The 19,754-nt window shown below is 38.5% G+C and overlaps 1 protein-coding gene across 5 annotated transcripts in view; it reads right to left on the bottom strand.

Annotated features, from left to right (window-relative positions):
* Positions 1–18,296, bottom strand: part of ATG4D (autophagy related 4D cysteine peptidase) — a 90,058-nt gene extending 71,762 nt beyond the window's left edge. Inside the window, exons 1-6 of one of the 5 annotated variants that reach the window (XM_058168463.1) lie at positions 18,089–18,296; positions 15,780–16,080; positions 1,509–1,592; positions 954–1,127; positions 747–782; positions 200–533 (exon numbers count right to left, since the gene is read on the bottom strand). In XM_058168463.1, coding sequence (XP_058024446.1) covers positions 200–533; positions 747–782; positions 954–1,127; positions 1,509–1,592; positions 15,780–15,996 — 845 coding nt within the window. In that variant the 5' untranslated portion in view covers positions 15,997–16,080; positions 18,089–18,296. Of the gene's footprint in view, positions 1–199; positions 534–746; positions 783–953; positions 1,128–1,508; positions 1,593–15,779; positions 16,081–18,088 lie in introns of those variants that run through there. The other 4 variants (XM_058168462.1, XM_058168467.1, XM_058168464.1 and 1 more) reach the window with 4 other exon arrangements.
* Between the last annotated feature and the right edge of the window lie 1,458 nt (positions 18,297–19,754).

Genomic DNA, 19,754 nt, shown 5'->3' with positions numbered 1-19,754 from the left:
GGATATTTCCATTTCAAAATTATCAAATTCAAAGTGCTCTGTACAGAATAAACCTCTCAACTTAACTACCAACAAATGGACCAGAATATCTACCCATAAAAACTCCTGCTGAGAGAATGTTAATAATCTCCAAACCTGCTCTTCCTCATCTCTGTAATATAAATTCCTTCAGATATCATATTACCATATTATCACTCACCTGAGGATGTGGGCAGTAACAGAAGGGCCATACCAATCTCCAGCTTTCTTCCCTGAATTATGCCCAAGATCAACTAGTTGGTGGATCCCAAAGGGTGCTTGTGGCTGATCTGCAAACCATGAAATAATCTTACGGTGGTAGCATTCCTTCTCCAGTTCATCAGAGCTGCAGGTATGCTGATGAGCCCACAATTCCCAGGGACCTATGGTCTTATTAGTGGGGATGGATGAAGCTTGGTGTAGATGAGAGATGCTGGGACAGGGCAGAGAGGCAGCTTTCATGGGCTGCATATCTGTCAAATTGGTAGTGATAAGGACATCTGACCAGGTCCAGTCTGAAAAGTGAAACACAAAATCAAGAAAAATAAGAAAGGATAGCAAGCCATCCAATTCCCCAATGCCCATAGAAAGTAATTGAAGTATCATTTATTCACTCAAGAGCAAACAAACTGTAACATACTGTATATGTGGTTACCATTCCTGCTGAAGGTATGATCCACATTTTGGTTGGTGGAGGAATCTGGTATCACCAATTATGAGCTACTCACATTTTCTATTATTATACAGATGTCCTCTGTTGATCTCTGGAAGATGACAAATCCAAAGAAACTACTGAATTAGATAAATCTTTAAGATCCTCCATGGGACAAAATGTAAACATTATACATTCGTGATACTTAGCCTATATGTCCTAGTACAAAGGCATGAAGAATAAAGTCCCTCTCAGATGTTTCACATATAGCCTTGCCACTCACCTTTGCTAAGAAAATGGACAAGGAGACCCTGCGCAAGCAGCATCTGCCCACTGCGCAACATACAGCCCCAGCCACAGTCAGTGGTCCATGCAGTGCCTTCAAGCTGCTGAAAATCTCGACGGTAAGTCAGCCAGATACGAGAGGCAAAGTCTTTCTGGAAACGCTCCACATCCTCTTCAACGAAAAACAAAATTCCGTCAGGTAGAGGTCCTCTGTGGCAGAGGCACTATTTTTTTATCAGGCCTCAAAGAAGCCTGAAGACACTTTCATACAAACTAAAGCTGCAGGAAATCTTAGCGTATACCTTTGCAGTATATGGCAAGACAGGGAGAGAAAGGGTATAAAGGGCTAGCATAAAAAAGTTTAATGAATCTAGGTACTTTTTTTGTGTGATCCTGACAATCTTCTAAAACATAGCAACATTCATGGATGTATGGACTGTACACCAGGTTGCTGAGATTTTGAGATTTGTTTCTTAGAGAAGAAGAGGGGTAGTCAAATAGAACTCAGCTAAGTGATGAGAAGACCCTGCCCTATTGCATCAAACTTACTCACCCTCTTCTCCAAAGTGATAGACACGTCCAAAGAGATGGACTGGGGAAACCTTGCTAAAATTGGTTTTGATTCTGAGACTCCAACCTGAGAAGAAAAAAGAACAGGAAATTCAATCTCAGATCATGTGATATGTCAGTTTAAAGCAATTGAGCAATCACTTTTTTCTTATAGAAATTACTGAGGAAATGTGTTACCTGACTTCCAGTTTTCCAAAAGTACATAAATAATCTTCGCTTGCACAAATGATTGACAGCAGAGGACAATCCTCTGAACACAGCCTTTTCCCTGTTAATCTCTTTTGTCATTGAGGCAATCAAGGAATAAGAAACAAAAGGAGTCTAAGGGCAGGAATACATTCAAACACATTCCAATTATTGGCAATGAGGATAGGGTGGAGGTCTAACCAACACACACATTAAATTCATCAAATGCACATACATGTATAAAAAAACTAGTTCAACTCTTGTCTTTAGAATACAGGTAGTTCTCGACTTATGACCACAACTGAGTCCAAAATTTCTGTTGCTAAATGAATTTAAGTGAATTTTGCCCCATTTTATGACCTTTCTTACCACAATTGTTAAGTGAATCACTGCAGTAGTGAAGTTAATAACACTGTTGTTAAATCAATCTGGCTTCCCTATTCACTTTACTTGTCAGAACCCCAGGACACTGCAACCATCATAAATATGAGTCAGTTGCTAAAGCATCTGAATTTTGATTACAGACTATGGGGATGCTGCAACAATCCTAAGTGTGAAAAACAGTCATAAGTCACTTTTTTCGATGCCACTCTAATTTTGAATGGTCACTAAATTAATTGTTGTAAGCCAAGGACTGACTGTATGCACAACCATTTACACCTATGCAGTGACTGATGATATCTATATGGATGCTATGAAAAGTGAAGGTTGTCAACCCTGGAGCCATCTTTGAGTATCTTGAGGGTTGCCACAGTGAGGCTGGATGGAACTGTGGAAAAGGGAGGGGGGGATAGAGATAGCTGGGGGAATATGAAGCCAAAATAACATTCTTTCTGCTAAAAAAAAAACTAAAGAAAAACCTAATTAAGCAACATTTCTTTAAGGAGCAGCTTTCTGTGATCTCAACCCCACCCCTGTCTTTATAAATGCGGAGAAGATTCTAACACAGGAAGAAGCAATTTCCCCGGAGCCATGGATTACAAAAAAAACCAAATGGAGGAAGCGGAGAAAGAGGTAAAAGGGCAGGAATTTTAATCAAGCTAAGAAATAGGAGAAATAAAATTCCTCTGCCTTCAATTTTCCTAACCAACGTATGTTGACTTGTTAATAAGATGGATGAAATACTCCTTTTAAACAGATACAATTCTGATTTTTACAATTCAGCAGCCTTATGCTTCTCTGAAACCTGGTTAAATGAATCAATTGAAGATAGCAGCCTGCATATCCCAGGGTTTCAGATTCAACAATCAGACAGAATTGCAGAAACATCTGGTAAAAAGAAGGGAGGAGGCTTATGCTTATATATCAACAACAGCTGGTCTCAGAATATAACTATAGTATACAAATTCTCTGACGAAAACCTAGACACATTATCAACTGCAAACCATACTATTCGCCTCGTGAATTTTCCTCATTTCTTCTCATTGCAGTTTATGTCCTACCACAAGCCTGTGTAAACAAGGCATTACAAACTTTAGCTGACCAAATTATAGAGACTGAAGCCAAATACCCTGATTCACTGGCCATTATTTTGGGAGATCTAAACAAGGCAAACTTAAGGAAAGAGCTACCAAAATACTTTCAGCATGTCGATTGCCCCACTAGAGACAAGAATACTTTAGACCATTGCTACACAACACTAAAAGATGCTTATCGGTCTTTACCACGAGCAGCTGTAGGACACTCTGATCATTGCATCATTCACCTTGTACCTGCTTACAGGCAAAGACTTAAAACCACAAAACCAACAATTAAATCAATGAAGACCTCGACTGAGGAGGCAAAGTTAAAATTATAGGCTTGCTTTGACTGCACTGATTAGAATATTTTTGAAGATACCTCTGCAGACCTGGATGAACTCACAGATACTGTAACATCATACGTCAGCTTCTGTGAAGACCTATGTATACCAATCAGGAACTTGCAAATATATAGTAACAACAAACCTTGGTTCACAGCTCAACTTAAGCAGCTACATCATTCCAAAGAGGAAGCCTACAGAAAAGGTGATAAAATGCTGTACAATCAGGCCAGAAATGTATTAACAAGGGAGATCAGAGCAGCAAAAAGAAACTACTCTGAAAAGCTAAAGAATCAGTTCTCAACAAATGAACCAGAAAACATGTGGAAAACTCTTAAAAATATCACTGGCTACGGCAAACCTCCTTCCCAGGCTGAAGGAAATCAACAACTGGCAGATGACCTGAACGTGTTTTACTGCAAGTTTGAAAAGAAACTACAGCCATCTATTTCCACAACCCCCATCTCAGACATACCAACAACAGCCAAGCCTCCTACAACTGACCCCATCCCATTGGGTTCACAATCCCTAGTTATCACAGAAAAGGAAGTGCAAGACCTATTTCACAGACAAAAGCCAGGAAAAGCTCCAGGCCGAGACAAGATTATTCCTTCTTGCTTAAAAGTCTGTGCTGACCAGTTGGCCCCCATCTTCACCCGTTATCTTCAATAAATCACTAGAGATGTACTATGTTCCTTCTTGCTTCAAACACTCTACTATCATCCCAGTGCCGAAGAAGCCCAGCATCAAGGAACTGAATGACTACAGACCAATTGCTCTAACATCTGTAGTCATGAAAACCTTTGAAAGGCTAGTGCTGTCCCACTTGAAAACTAACACGGATCCACTGTTAGACCCCCTGCAATTTGCACACTGAGCAAATAGATCAACAGATGATGCTGTTAATATGGCTCTGCACTACATCCTACAACATCTTGAATCTCCAAAGACCTACGCAAGGGTCCTCTTTGTAGACTTTAGTTCAGCATTCAATACCATCATTCCAGACAATCTTCTAACTAAGCTAAATCAGCTACAGGTACCTCAACAGACTTGTAAGTGGATCATAAGCTTCCTAACAAACAGGAAGCAGCAGGTGAAGCTAAGCAGAATCACATCAGATACCTGTACAATTAGCACAGGGGCCCCTCAAGGTTGTGTGCTCTCCCTACTTCTCTTCTCTCTGTATACCAATGACTGCATCTCTAACGATCCATCAGTTAAACTACTGAAGTTCGCAGATGACACAACAGTGTTCGGTCTCATTCGAGACAATGATGAATCTGCATACAGACGGGAGGTTGCCTTGTGGTGCAATGGGAAAAATCTGGAACTGAACACACTCAAAACCATAGAAATGGTGGTAGACTTTAGGAGAAACACTCCATACTTCCTCTTCTCACAATACTAGACAATACAGTATCAACAGTAGAGGCCTTCAAATTTCTAGGTTCTACCATATCGCAAAATCTAAAATGGACAGCTAACATCAAAAACATCATCAAAAAAGCACAACAAAGAATGTTCTTTCTGCGCCAACTAAAAAAGTTCAAACTGCCCAAGGAGCTGCTGATCCAGTTCTACAGAGGAATTATCGAGTCTGTCATCTGCACCTCTATAACTGTTTGTTCTGCAACCCAACAAGACATACACAGACTTCAGAGGATAATTAGAATTGCAGAAAAAATAATTGCTACCAACCTGCCTTCCATTGAGGACCTGTATACTGCACGAGTCAAAAAAGGGCTGTGAAAATATTTACATATCCCTCACATCCTGAACATAAACTGTTTCAATTTCTACCCTCAAAACAACATTATAGAGCACTGCACACCAGAACAACTAGACATAAGAACAGTTTTTTCCAGAACACCATCACTCTGCTAAACAAATAATTCCCTCAACAGTGTCAAACTATTTATTAAGTCTGCGCTACTATTAATCTTCTCATAGTTCCCACCACTCATCTTCTTCCACTTATGACTGTATGACTGTAACTTTGTTGCTTGTATCCTTACGATTTACGGTTTCCTGATTGCTTATTTGTAACCTATGACTATCATTAAGTCTTGTACCTTACGATTCTTTTTTTTTTAAGTTTATTTTATTTCTTATAAACATATTGTAAATGTACATTCTTATTCATAATTAATCACACATATACATTTTCTGAAGGAAAAAGAAAAAAAGTTTTTTTAATTATATTCAGGGTTGCTCTTCTACCCTTCTTCCTTCTTCTCCTTCTTTCCCTTCCCTGCCTTCTTCTCTCCTTTTCTTTCTTCTCTCCTCCTCTCTTTCCACTTCTCTACTTCCCCTTCCTTTCCCTTTTCCCTTCTTCCCCCCTTTCTAACCTTCTCTCCTACTCTTTTTCCCCTCCCTTTCTTCTCCTTTTCCCTTTCTTCTGTTCCTCTCTCTCCTTCTCCCCTCCTATCTTACCCTCTATTCCGCCCTCCATTCTCTCTCCTTTGTTGTCCAATATTTCCCCTATTGGTATCCAAGAAGCCCCAATTTTCTATTAATATATGCTTTCTTTTCAATTTCTTTTCTATTTTACCAATTACACATTTATCATCATGATTGTACATTTATGTAGTAACATTTTTCCTTTCCTCCCCTTCCCCCTTTTCCATTTACGCAAGTGTCATCTGAATTTCTATTTCTTTTTGTCTTGTCTCTCATTTACCTTAACATTGTCTAATTTATTAATCTATCATCTTTTATTCATATTTTTTTTCTAACCATACATAAAATCGTACCCACGTCTTGAAATACACCAATTCCTCTTCATCTTTTATTTTTAATGTTAATCTGTTCATTTCTGCGCAATCTAAAATCTTCTTTATTACTTCACCTTCTGGCGGGATTTTTTCTACCTTCCAATTTTGTGCAAATACAATTCTTGCTGCTGTTATTATATGTATAATTAAATATGTATCTTCTTTACTATATCTCTCTGGTAAAATACCCAATAGAAAAATCTCTGGTTTTAATTCTATACGCTGGTGTAACATTTCCTCTAATCCAATAATTTTTTGCTTCTATATATGACCACCACATATGATAATATGATCCCGGCAAGTGCAAACATTTCCAACATTTAGCTGATTTATCCTTAAACATTTTTGCTAACCTTTCTGGTGACATATGCCATCTATAAAACATTTTATATAGGTTTTCTTTATATGCTGTTGTCATTGTTAATTTATAATTTCTTTCCCATAGTTGTTGCCATCTCTCTAATTCGGGGTAGTCAACCTTTTTATACCTACTGCCCACTTTTGTATCTCTGTTAGTAGTAAAATTTTCTAACCGCCCACTGGTTCGACAGTAATGCGCCATATATCGTTGTCTGCACATGCCTCTCTCGCATCGTGGATTGGATTGGGGGGGGGGGGAGAAACCAGCTACCAGCTCTGCTTGTCTGTTACAACTGAGTGGTGTGGAGGGAGATGCGCGAGCTATTCTGGGACGAGGCTCTTTTGTTTGCAGTCGCACTATAGCGCCATTTAGTTTCACTTACGTAACATGAACTAAACTTATGCGCGGGCGATACAAATAGTATATTTTCAGAAGTTTAAATTTTCATGGGGAATTTTATGAAAACCTAATGAAAATGTTTTTAAATAATGCTATGATTTTTTTTAAAAAAGTCAATTAAATTAAAAAAAAAGGAAAGTCCTTCAGTATTGGACAAAACCCCTACCGCCCACCATGAAAGCTGGAACGCCCACTAGTGGGCGGTAGGGACCAGATTGACTACCACTGCTCTAATTCTATTGTATAATCAAAAATTTTTGCCCATGTTATCATTGTCTCTTTTACTTCTTCATCTTCTAATCTAATTTGCAATAAGTGATTATACAATTTCTTAATCATTTTTTCATCTGTTCCAGTCATTATCTCATCCAGTTCTGATTTTTCCAAATTAAAACAATATTGTTTCAAGTCTTTATCATATCTTGATTGTATTTGCAATCAAGTATACAAGTCTGTCTCAATCCCTTGTTTTTCTAGTTCTTGTTTCTGTTTTAATTCTCCCTTCTCTGTTAAAATGTCCTTATATCTCACGATATTTTCCATGTTGATCACATTTGGGTGTGTCAATGCTTCTATTTTTGAAAGCCACATTGGTGTTTTTATATAATGTTTTTCTTTCACTCTGTCTCATACTGTTAACAAACCATTCCTTATACAATGTCTCTGGAAGTATCCGTGTATCCCATTTTTCCCAGACCATAGAAAAGCATGCCAAACTAATTGCAAATCAAGTCCTTCCAAAGTTTATTTCTCAATAAAATTCATTCTTTAACTCAAGTTAATATCGCCGCTTGGTAGTAGAGATCCCAATTTGGTAGGCCGAACCCTCCTCTAGTTCTAGAATCCTGGAGCAATTTAAGATTAATTCTTGCTTTTTTTCATTGCCATATATATTTCCACATCATTTTATTCAAATTTTCAACATATTTTTTCTTCAACTTTTATTCGAATCGTTTGAAAGAGAAACAAAATTCTTGGTAATATATTTATCTTAATTAACGCTATTCTTCCCATTAGTGATAATTGCAAATTTTTTTATTTTTCCAAATCTATCTCAATTTGATTTCTCAATTTATAGTAATTATCTTCCTTCACCATAATACACCTTGAAGTTACTTGGATGCCCAAATATTTCACTTTCTTCACTACTTGAATATCTAACTTCTCCATTAGTTGCTTCTTTTGTTTTTCTCTATTTTTAACTATATTTTTTGTTTTATCTTTATTGATTTTCAGTCCTGCTAATTCTCCATATTTCTCTATTTGCTCAATTAACTTTGGACCCTTTTCTGTTGCTTCTTCCATAATGAATACTAGATAATCCACAAATGCTTGTAGTTTATATTCTTCTATTTTGATTTTCATTCCTTTTATTTCTTTATCTTGTCTCATTTTTCTGTTTAAAATTTCTAGAGTCAAAAAATAATAATAACGGAGATAGAGGACATCCTTGTCTGGTCTTTTTCTAATGTCCACTTTTTCTGTCATTTCACCATTTACAATTACCTTTGCCGATTGATCTTTATATATAGTTTTAACCATATTAATAAACCTATCCCCAAAGTCCATCTTTTATAGTTGTATAGTCATAAATTGCCAATTCACATTATCAGATGCTTTCTGTGCATCTAAAAATAACAATGCCATTTGTTTCTCTGAATGTGCTTCATAATATTCCAATGTATCCAATGTGATTCGTATATTATCTCTGATCTGTCTTTTAGGTAAGAAACCATTCTGATCTGAACGTATAAACTCATTTAACAACCTCTTCAATCGTTCCGCCATAATTGATGCAAATATTTTATAGTCTGCATTTAACAATGAAATTGGTCTTTATTTGTTGTAAATCTGATTCTTCTTTTGGTATAAGAATTATACAGTCATGGCCAAAAGTGTTGGCACCCCAGAATTTTTTCCAGAAAATCAAGTATTTCTCACAGAAAAGTATTGCAGTAACACATGTTTTGCTATACACATGTTTATTCCCTTTGTGTGTATTGGAACAAAACAAAAAAAGGCAGAAAAAAAGCAAATTGGACATAATGTCACACAAAACTCCAAAAATGGGCTGGACAAAATTATTGGCACCCTTTCAAATTTGTGGATAAATAAGATTGTTTCAAACATGTGATGCTCCTTTAAACTCACCTGGGGCAAGTAACAGGTGTAGGCAATATAAAAATCACATCTGAAAGCAGATAAAAAGGAGAGAAGTTCACTTAGTCTTTGCATTGTGTGTCTGTGTGTGCCACACTAAGCATGGACAACAGAAAGAGGAGAAGAGAACTGTCTGAGGACTTGAGAACCAAAATTGTGGAAAAATATCAACAATCTCAAGGTTACAAGTCCATCTCCAGAGATCTAGATTTGCCTTTGTCCACAGTGCGTAACATTTAAAGAAGTTTGCAACCCATGGCACTGTAGCTAATCTCCCTGGGCGTGGACGGAAGAGAAAAATTGATGAAAGGTTGCAACGCAGAATAGTCCGGATGGTGGATAAGCAGCCCCAAACAAGTTTCAAAGAAATTCAAGCTGTCCTGCAGGCGCAGGGAGCATCAGTGTCAGTGCAAACTATCCATCAACATTTAAATGAAATGAAACGCTATGGCAGGAGACCCAGGAGGACCCCACTGCTGACACAAAGACATAAAAAAGCAAGACTACAGTTTGCCAAAATGTACTTGAGTAAGCCAAAATTCTTCTGGGAAAACGTCTTGTGGACAGATGAGACCAAGATAGAACTTTTTGGTAAAGCACATCATTCTACTGTTTACCGAAAACGGAATGAGGCCTACAAAGAAAAGAACACAGTACCTACAGTGAAATATGGTGGAGGTTCAATGAAGTTTTGGGGTTGTTTTGCTGCCTCTGGCACTGGGTGCCTTGACTGTGTGCAAGGCATCATGAAATCTGAGGATTACCAAAGGATTTTGGGTCGAACTGTAGAATAGAATAGAATAGAATAGAATAGAATAGAATAGAATAGAATAGAATTTTTTATTGGCCAAGTGTGATTGGACACACAAGGAATTTGTCTTGGTGCATATGCTCTCAGTATACATAAAAGAAAAGATACGTTCATCAAGGTACAACATTTACAACACAATTGATGATCAATATATCAATATAAATCATAAGGATTGCCAGCAACAAGTTATAGTCATACAGTCATAATTGGAAAGAGATTGGTGATGGGAACTATGAAACGATTAATAGTAGTGCAGATTCAGTAAATAGTCTGACAGTGTTGAGGGAATTATTTGTTTAGCAGAGTGATGGCCTTCGGGAAAAAACTGTTCTTGTGTTAGTTGTTCTGGTGTGCAGTGCTCTATAGCGTCGTTTTGAGGGTAGGAGTTGAAACAGTTTATGTCCAGGATGCGAGGGATCTACAAATATTTTCACGGCCCTCTTCTTGATTCGTGCAGTATACAGGTCCTCAATGAAAGGCAAGTTGGTAGCAATTATTTTTTCTGCAGTTCTAATTATCCTCTGAAGTCTGTGTTTTTCTTGTTGGGTTGCAGAACCGAACCAGACAGTTATAGAGGTGCAAATGACAGACTCAATAATTCCTCTGTAGAACTGAATCAGCAGCTCCTTGGGCAGTTTGAGCTTAGAGCCCAGTGTCAGAAAGCTGAGTTTGCGTCCGAGAGCTTGGGTCTTCCAGCAGGACAATGACCCCAAACATACGTCAAAAAACCCAGAAATGGATGGCAACAAAGCGCTGGAGAGTTCTGAAGTGGCCAGCAATGAGTCCAGATCTAAATCCCATTGAATACCTGTGGAGAGATCTTAAAATTGCTGTTGGAAAAAGGCGCCCTTCCAATAAGAGAGACCTGGAGCAGTTTGTAAAGGAAGAGTGGTCCAAAGTTCCGGGTGAGAGGTTTAAGAAGCTTATTGATGATTATAGGAAGCGACTGATTTCAGTTATTTTTTTCCAAAGGGTGTGCAACCAAATATTAAGTTAAGGGTGCCAATAATTTTGTCCAGCCCATTTTTGGAGTTTTGTGTGACATTATGTCCAATTTGCTTTTTTTCCTGCCTTTTTTTGTTTTGTTTCAATACACACAAAGGGAATAAACATGTGTATAGCAAAACATGTTACTGCAATACTTTTCTGTGAGAAATACTTGATTTTCTGGAAAAATTTCTGGGGTGCCAACACTTTCGGCCATGACTATATATGCCTCCATCCATGAGTTCGGGACCTTGGCTTTTATTAATAAGGCATTAAATACCTGTAACATTGTATTACTTAATACATCTTGCACCCTTTTATATAGTTCTGCTGGTAATCCATCTGATCCTGGGGCTTTGCCATTCTTGTTTTTTAATTCCCTCCATCAATTTTATCATCGATATTCTTTCTTCTAATGCCTTTTAAAAATTTTCTGGAATTTTAGGAGTCATCACTTTTTCTAAGTATTATTCTATTTTCCCTTCTGGCACCTTCTCTTGTTGATATAAACTCATAATATTTCTCAATTATTTTTTTCTTTTCCTCACTTTGATAACATAACTTTCCATCTTGATCTAGTAATCAGTTTCTTTTCTTTTTCCTTTTTCCTTTTATATGCTAGCCATCTTCCTGGCTTATACACATTTTCAAAGAAATTTTGCTTTGTTGATTTTTTTTTATGCCTGTTTTTCATTTTCTATTAAATTCAATTTGTGTTTTTGCAAGTACATCAAATTTTTAATTTTTTTTGTCCTGTGGATTTTTTTGTAGATCTTTCTCTAATTTCTTATACTCCTCCTCCAACTTCTTTTGAGTTTGTCTATTCTGTTTGTTCCTTTTTTGTATGTATGTCATTGCCAATCCTTACTATGCCTTACTAATATCCCATACGTTTTGAAGTGATGTATCTTCTTTTCTGTTTTCTTTAAAGAAAAAGGTCAGTTCTTTTTCAATGTTTTGTAGAAAATCCTTTTCATTTAATAAATTTTGATTTAGTGTCCATCTCATTCTTTTCCTCTGCCCCTTCCATATCATCGTTATTGGACTGTGGTCTGCCCATATATTTGTTTCTATATCAATTTTGTCTATCTTAGATATTAAGTCTGTTGACATCCATATCGTATCTATTTTTGACCACGATGTGAGCCTATTTGAGTAGAATGTATAGTGCTTCTACTTTAAATTTCTTTTTCTCCATGCATCTTGTAAATTTAATTCTTCTGTCATTATGTGGAATGCTTTTGGGAGTGTCTTTCTTAATTTTTTTATTCACTTTTGTCAATTTATAGTCTAACTCATTATTAACAAACACACTGAAATCTCCTGTTATACAGATATCGTCATATTTCCTGTGTAATTTTGCATAAAATTCCTCTTGGTATTCATTTGGAACATGTTGTTGTTGTTAGTTGTGAAGTTGTGTCCGACCCATCGCAACCCTATCGACAATGTTCCTCCAGGCCTTCCTGTCATCTACCATCCTCTGGAGTCCATTTAAACTCATGCCTACTGCTTCAGTGACTCCATCCAGCCACCTCGTTCTCTGTCATCCCCTTCTTCTTTTGCCCTCAATCTTTCCCAGCATTAGGATCTTCTCCAGTGAGTCCTTCCTTCTCATTAGGTGGCCAAAGTATTTCAGTTTCATCTTCAGGATCTGGCCTTCTAAAGAGCAGTCAGGGTTGATCTCCTCTAGGACTGACTTGTTTGTTCGCCTTGAAGGGACTCTGGTGGCTCATCAGGCTAATGCAGCCTATTATTAACAGCAACTGCCTGCAATATTGCAGGTTCAAGTCCCACCAGGCCCAAGGTTGACTCAGCCTTCCATCCTTTATAAGGTAGGTAAAATGAGGACCCAGATTGTTGGGGGGCAATAAGTTGACTTTGTATATAGTATACAATTGGATGAAGACTATTGCCTGACATAGTGTAAGCCGCCCTGAGTCTTCGGAGAAGGGCGGGATATAAATGCAAATAAAAAAAAAAGTCCAAGGGATTTGCAGGAGTCTTCTCCAGCACCAGAGTTCAAAGGCCTCAATTCTTTGGCGCTCAGCCTTTCTTATGGTCCAACCTTCACAGCCATACATTGCAACTGGGAAAACCATAGCCTTGACTATACGCATTTTTGTTGGCAGGGTGATGTCTCTGCTTTTTAGTACGCTGTCTAGATTTGCCATAGCTTTCCTCCCCAGGAGCAAGTGTCTTTTAATTTCTTGGCTGCAGTCCCCATCTGTGGTGATCTTGGAGCCCAGAAAAATAAAATCTGTCACTACCTCCATTTCTTCCCCATCTATCTGCCAGGAATTGAGAGGGCCAGATGCCATGATTTTAGTTTTCTTAATGTTGAGTTTCAAGCCAACTTTTGCACTCTCCTCCTTCACCCGCATCAGGAGGCTCTTTAGTTCCTCTTCGCTTTCTGCCATTACAGTGGTATCATCTGCATATCTGAGGTTGTTGATATTTCTCCCGGCAATCTTCATTCCAATTTTTGATTCATCTAGCCCCGCTTTTCTCATGATATGCTCTGCATATAAGTTAAATAGACAGGGTGATAGTCGGATTCCTTTCCCAATTTTGAACCAATCAGTGGTTCCGTGTCCAGTTCTCACTGTTGCTTCTTGACCCGCATACAGGTTTCTCAAAAGACAAATGAGATGGTTTGGTACTCCCATCTCTTTAAGAACTTGCCACAATTTGTTATGATCCACACAATCAAAGGCTTTAGCATAGTCAATGAAGCAGAAGTAGATGTTTTTCTGGAACTCCCTAGCTTTCTCCATGAGCCAGCGTATGTTGGCAATTTGATCTCTGGTTCTTCTGCCTCTACGAAATCCTGCCTGTACTTCTGATAGTTCTCGCTCCACATACTGCTGGAGCCTAGCTTGTAGGATTTTAAGCATAACCTTACTACCATGTGAAATGAGTGCAATGGTGCGATAGTTTGAACATTCTTTGGCATTGCCTTTCTTTGGAATTGGAATGTAAACTGACCTTTTCCAATCCTGTGGCCATTGTTGAGTTTTCCAAATTTGCTGGCAAATTGGGTGTAGCACTTTTACTGCGTCGTCTTTTAAGATTTTGAATAGTTCAGCTGGAATACTTTCTCCTCCACTAGCTTTGTTGTTGCTCAGATTTCCTAAGGCCCATTTGACTTCACATTCTAGGATGTCTGGCTCAAGGTTAGTGACCACCCCATCGTGGTTATCAGGGATGTTAAGCTCATTCTTGTATAGTTCTTCTGTGTAATTTTGCCACCTCTTCTTAATCTCTCCTGCCTCTGTTAGGTCCCTGCCATTTTGGTCCTTTATCATGCTCATCTTTGCATGAAATGTTCCCTTCATATCTCCAATTTTACATATGTGGGAGTTACGGTTAATCTGCATGCCATGAAAGAGAACTAATATTTTCCCTGGCCCTTTTGTTTATTAAATAATCCTCTGTACTCATAGGAGTTGAAATACAAAGCCAGAACAGATGAAGTGTTGTGCTTTATAGAAATTCCTACACTCAGTATCATTTTCCTGGAGGATGAATGACAAATTTTAACTACCAAGTAGCCATTTATTTAGATTCAGATATATGATCAGTTCAATTATGTTAAATTATTTCCTCCCACCACATTCTTTTGTTTTTCTAGAATATGGATGATTATTCTTAAGAGCTATGGATTGGAATTGTCAGGCAGTGTTAGAGAAACTCTGGCCAGGTTTCTGGGTTTGGGGCTATTTCATGGACATCAAAGTAATGGAACAGAATGGTAAGCTTAAATATCATTTTTTCTTCCTTTAAAAATTCAAAATCTGAAAAATCTAATTTTGAATAATTTCAGAGAGTACAGAACATAATGTATACAAGAGATCTGATAATTTTTTAAAAAATCTTTAGAGACAGATATGTGCAAAAGATAATCTTTGTAAATAACTAAATTCTAAACCTACATATTTAGAGGCTAACAATTAAGCCTCTAAAGTAAGGAGGCCTTAAATATATCCTGACAGACAAATGAATTGATTTTATAAGTGTGAAACTTAAAAAAACACAGGTCTCCTGATTTTAAAGTCACAAAATATATTAAGAATTTCACTGGGGGGGGGGGGGAAGGAGGCGGGGAAGGGGAAGACTATAAATTGATTGGTTGCCATTGTACAGGAATAATGGTAGAATTAAACAAGTTGGAATGGTGTAATGTCGGGACTGCTCGGCAAACACTCCCGAAGGGAAAGGGTAAGGAAAGAGGAGTAAAGAAGGAAGAAAGTAGGTAGGTAGGTGGGTAGGGAGGAAAGAAGGGAGGGAGAAGAAAGGATAGGAGGAGGAGGAGAAGGAGAAGATAGAGGGTTAGAAAGGATGGTAGTGAGAAGTGGGAAAGAGGAGGGGAAGTAGGAAAGCGAGGAGAAGGTGGTGGGGGAAGTTTAAGAAGGATGAGAAGGGAAGAAAGGATTAAAGGGGGGAGTGGCAGTCGAGCAGCCCTGACTGAGTATAATTTGAGTATAGGACTGATTGTTGGATAAGTGATTGTATTGTACACTGGTCAAATTGTGGGAATTATTATGGAAAAATAAAAAAATTTTGCAAAAAAAAAAAAAGAATTTCACTGAAAATTCAAACCGCATAAAAAAAGAGAAATATGCAGGATGCCCAGCTGATGGAAGTACTTTACAGCTGTTACATAGATTTTTTAAAAATCTATATTTCAAAAGATCAATGTTCACCTTAGTGACTATTAAACAGTGATAGGATCTGCCCATTCCCATGCAGTTGCTATAACCTGAACTTACCATATTTCATATTGTTCCAGGTAGAGAGGAGCTTGCTCTTGATCTTGTCTACTTCATCAGGTTCATTATACTGGCTGCAGATAGCACTTCTGGGGAAAAGACCTGGATAGCTCCCTCCCTGGCTGCTGGCTCTGGGATTAAAAAAATTCCTTCCATCTGTATGGTGCAACTCTTCCTGGCTTAAATATTGCACTGAGGTGGGTGACACGGAATTCATTTAACAACTGAGACTAGTGGAGACAATGTCCTTTTTGACAGGTTGAGATGAAAGCTTCATGTGCATTGCTGGGGAAGTAGAACTCTAAAATCAAAGGCAAAAATATTAAGAAAGCTGGTGTAGAGGTATAACAGCTCAATATATAATTATTAAATACAAATATCTGCAAATATGTCTTATATTCAAATCATCTTCCTAACTATATCAAATCTCAAATCCTGCACAAGTGTTTACTTCTCTGTGTCCAATTCAGTTGGGGGGGGGGAAGAAGGAAGGAGGAGGTTTTAAGGAATGTCAGATGTCCTATAAAGGCCAAACAGTAAGGTAAGAATTATAATCCACTCAACTTCTTTAAGCAATTGATTTTCATTTTCTGTTCATAACAGTTAAAATATCATGTCTGTGCAAATCTTTGCACAAGAAAAGTTCAGATAGTTTTAAAATCTGCAACATGGGAGAGAAAACAGAAAAGTCCACGATTCCTTCAGTAATGCTTAAGATGTTTATACCAAAACTTTTTTTAAAAATATAGAGGATGTGTACTTCAGGAATAAGTTTGAAGTTCACCTCTTCAGTTACTTCAGATGAAGTAACTCATCTGTTCAACACTAACAAAAGCTAATTTAGAAAGGCCAAGGAAAGGAAAACTCCAACATATTTCAAATCAGTACTGTCAAACCTATGTTTGTCAAACTATTTAACACCACAGACAACACTTCTATCATTCAAAACGACCTTGACCATCTAACCGCTTGGTCTAAAAATTGGCAGCTCCAAATTTCAACCAGCAAATGCTCAGTCTTACATATAGGAAAAAAGAACCCTAAAACTAAGTACATACTAGATAGACATTACCTTACAGACGACCCCCATCCCGTTAAAGACCTTGGAGTTTTCATGTCAAATGATCTAAGTGCCAAAGCCCACTGCAACTACATAGCAAAAAAAGCTCTAAGAGTTGTAAACCTAATTTTGCGTAGCTTCTTTTCCAAAAACACCACACTACTAACCAGAGCATATAAAACATTTGCTAGACCAATTCTAGAATACAGCTCACCTGTTTGGAACCCTCACCACATCTCTGACATCAATACAATTGAACGTGTCCAGAAATATTTTACAAGAAGAGTTCTCCATTCCTCTGAAAACAACAAAATACCTTATCCCACCAGACTTGAAATCCTAGGCTTAAAAAACTTGGAACTCCGTCGCCTTCGACAAGACCTAAGTTTAACTCACAGAATCATCTATTGTAATGTCCTTCCTGTCAAAGACTACTTCAGCTTTAATTGCAATAATACAAGGGCAACCAATAGATTTAAACTTAATGTAAACCGCTTTAATCTAGATTGCAGAAAATATGACTTCTGCAACAGAATCATCAGTGCTTGGAATACTTTACCTGACTCTGTGGTCTCTTCCCATAATCCTAAAAGCTTTAACCAAAAACTTTCTACTATTGACCTCACCCCATTCCTAAGAGGACCATAAGGGGCGTGCATAAGCGCACAAACGTGCCTACCGTTCCTGTCCTATTGTTTTTTTTCTTTTATTCTTCCTATATATGTTTATATGTGTATATACTATATAATCTTTTTGTATGATGTTGTGACAAAATAAATAAATAAAAATAAAAATAAATGTTCTACTGATTACCATATCAGATTCAGGTTTGGGCTCCCTAAATTATATGCCGAGATTGCTTGTATTGCTCACCTGGAGGGGTTTATAAGGAGAGTAGAGAACTATCTGTTTTGATGTCTTAATCATAAAAGCATCAGGAAAACTTAAACAGAATATTTAGAAGAAACCAGGAAAGCTCCACAATCAGCTCTGGAGAACAATCCGGTTTACCCGGCCTATGGTGCGTGTGGGCGCGGGGGTGGGTGGGGGGAGGACGACACAGGGATCGCCTACTCCCGATCTTGGCAAGTGGAGAGGCCAGCGGCCTCTTCCCGGTCTACACTTGGCCCATTTGCCCTAACTCACAGGTCGTCCCCCACCCCCGCCTTACCATGCCCCTCGCAACCAAAGCGATGACCTGTCTCAAAGCCCCACGCAGCAAGCTCAGCGGAAGAAGGTCTCATCTCACCCTCCTTACCCAAACGGCGCAGGCATAGGATATGAGAGTACGGGCCCTCTCCGGGTGTCTCGTAGTTCCAGGGGCCGCTATTCAATCCGCCATGAGCGCCCAACTCCGCACTACCATACCGTACGCAACGATGCCTCCGGTGCCGTCATTTTAGATCCCCGGAACAAGATTTCGGCGGAAGTGCTTCCTTGCCTTAGACAGCGGCCGGAAATGCTTTAGCCAAGGGATAAAAAGAAAGAGAAGCGTTACACTAGCTTGTGCCTAGTGTAAAATCGAGTCACGTGAGAATTCGGCTATGCTCCTCTCCTAAATACCTTTTCGACCGCATTTTTTCGTTTGGTGGGAAGAGCATGATTTTTCAAGGCCTTTAAAGCTCTGCTTCATAATTTTAATAATTAATAAATTGTAAAAGGCAGCTTTTCATGGAACAGCTTACATTCAGCTACGATGTCTTTAACACAATCAAACAACCATGTCTATCTATTCCAGGTCTTTGGAAGTGACTCATTAAATGGATAACAATAACAAACCTAGCCTTGACTGAGCGGTGAGATGAACAGCAAATAAATTTGATAAATAAATATATCCCTGGCTGACTGTGAGATAAACATAATTATTCTGATAATTCTTAGGTCCTTGGTTAGGATTTGAATTACGTTTTCACCAATTATTATTATTAATCTAATTGTAGATTATCCAGATCTCATAACACCAGATTTTAACTTTGTTTTAAAAGAATAAAGTATGGATAGTTGATCACAAGGTGATAATAGACAATTTGAAAAGGTCACAAAATATCAACACTTAAAAATTGAAGTTGAAAGATGATGGCATAAACCAGCCATGGCGGTCTCAGTGGTGATTGGCACATTAAAGGTAAAGGTAAAGGTTCCCCTTGCACATACGTGCTAGTCGTTGCCGACTCTAGGGGGCGGTGCTCATCTCCGTTTCAAAGCCGAAGAGCCAGCGCTGTCCGAAGATGTCTCCATGGTCATGTGGCCGGCATGACTCAACGCCAAAGGCGCACAGAACGCTGTTACCTTCCCACCAAAGGTGGTCCCTATTTTTTCTACTTGCATTTTTACGTGCTTTCGAAACTGCTATGTTGGGGCTTCCGGTGGTTTCGTTTTCCCCGAGAAGGACGCCTGGAATGGTGTCCCGAACTGAGATTCTGTAAAAGCTGGTGAAACAGCGGGAGAACGGCTGTTAGCCAGCTTCAAAGCTTTTCTCTGGGTGTAAGAGATTAGCCAGAGCGGCTGGAGAGCAGAAGATTGCCCCAGGGGCTCTGCTTTCTTATGCAGAGTCTCGGAGGGCTGCCTGCATAACCCAGCCCCACTCCAGACTCGGCTCGATCCTGTTAATTAAGCAGGACAAGAGGAAAACGCCCACCTCTGCTCAATTGATTCCGTTTTGAATAACTTCAAGCAGACGGGACAAATACAAGCGATCGATTACTGGGGAAGCAAGAAGAGAGCTGACTTCTACTCCTTTTAAAAGGAAAACTTTTTCTCACTTGAACTTAGTGAAGGAAGAAATGGCGTCTGAAAGGAAGTGGATTGGAGGCTGCTTGTGAGAGAAAGCGAAGTTCGTCTTTGTGGATTTTAGCTGAATAGAAGCTTTCCAGAGGAGGCAAGGTGAAAGTTTTTATTTTAGAACTTTAATTGGA

This window comes from Ahaetulla prasina, chromosome 2 (assembly GCF_028640845.1).
Source record: "Ahaetulla prasina isolate Xishuangbanna chromosome 2, ASM2864084v1, whole genome shotgun sequence".
NCBI classification, from domain to species: domain Eukaryota; kingdom Metazoa; phylum Chordata; class Lepidosauria; order Squamata; family Colubridae; genus Ahaetulla; species Ahaetulla prasina.
Note: the sequence above shows the minus strand (reverse complement) of the source record. Positions and strands in the feature narration are given on the sequence as shown.